Here is a 1,145-nt window from a genome sequence, read left to right on the forward strand (position 1 = left end):
GGACCATGCGGATGGTTCGTCTAAAGCCCCTACGGATCCTAAGGAGCTTAGTTCATGGGAAAACAAAGATGCTCGAATTGTTTCGTGCCTGCTTAGCTCTATTGAACCAACTATGGTCAATAATCTTCGTTCATTTACAACTGCTAAAGAAATGTGGGATTATTTGCGACGAATTTATTATCAGGATAATTCTGCACGAAAATTTCAATTGGAGTTGGATATTGGGAATTATCGACAGGGAAATTTGTCAATTGAACAATTTTATTCAGGTTTTATTAACTTATGGAGCGAGTATTCCAAGTTGGTGCAGTCTAAAGTTCCTAAAGATACTTTAGCAGCATTACAAATGGTTCATCCTGAAAGTCAACTGGATCAATTTTTGATGAAATTACGACCCGAATTTGAAAGTACACGTGCTGGGTTAATCAATCGTAGTCCTGTACCGTCCTTGAATGTCTGCTTAGGAGAACTATTGCGTGAAGAACAGCGACTTGCTTCTCAGCATAGCATCAGTCCGAGCAATGAGAATTTTGAGATGGTCAATGTAGCCGATGCCGCACAAGGCAAAGGAAAATCCAAATCATCACCACAGTGTTACAGGTGCAAGGAGTTCAGTCACATTGCAAAATACTTTACCAAGAAATTCTGCAACTATTGCAAAAAGGAGGGTCATATTATCAAAGACTGTCAAGTGCGACCTCAGAATCGATCACCTCCTGCTTTTCATCATGCTGTTCAGTCCAACCTTGCAGCTGCATCTTCAGATCAGTTAGGTACCTTGGGTTCCCCCTCAACTCTTACACTTGAACATGCTCAATAGATGATTATTTCTGCTCTCTCGACGCTTAGCATTCAAGGTAAAAATAATCTGTCTCCTTGGTTAGTTGACTCTGCGGCTTCCAATCACATGACTGGTAATATGGAAGTTCTAAATAATGTTCATAAATATGACGGTGAGCAGCATATCCAGATAGCTAATGGCAGTAATATTCCTATCACGGCAGTTGGAGATTTGGGGTCTTCCTTTACTAATGTTTTTGTCTCTCCATATTTATCTGCCAATTTAATTTCTGTTGGCCAACTGGTAAAAGATAACTATACTCTTTATTTTGATCGTAATGGTTGTCATGTGCAGGATCAAACAT

The 1,145-nt window shown here is 39.7% G+C and overlaps 1 protein-coding gene across 1 annotated transcript; it reads left to right on the forward strand.

Annotated features, from left to right (window-relative positions):
- Positions 1–112: 112 nt before the first annotated feature.
- On the forward strand, positions 113–820 carry LOC111386677. The gene has a single exon (XM_023011138.1). The coding sequence runs from the start codon at positions 113–115 to the stop codon at positions 818–820; it is 708 nt and encodes a 235-aa protein (XP_022866906.1).
- Positions 821–1,145: the final 325 nt, after the last annotated feature.

The sequence above is a fragment of the Olea europaea genome, unplaced genomic scaffold (assembly GCF_002742605.1).
Source record: "Olea europaea var. sylvestris unplaced genomic scaffold, O_europaea_v1 scaffold36696, whole genome shotgun sequence".
NCBI classification, from domain to species: Eukaryota; Viridiplantae; Streptophyta; class Magnoliopsida; order Lamiales; family Oleaceae; genus Olea; species Olea europaea.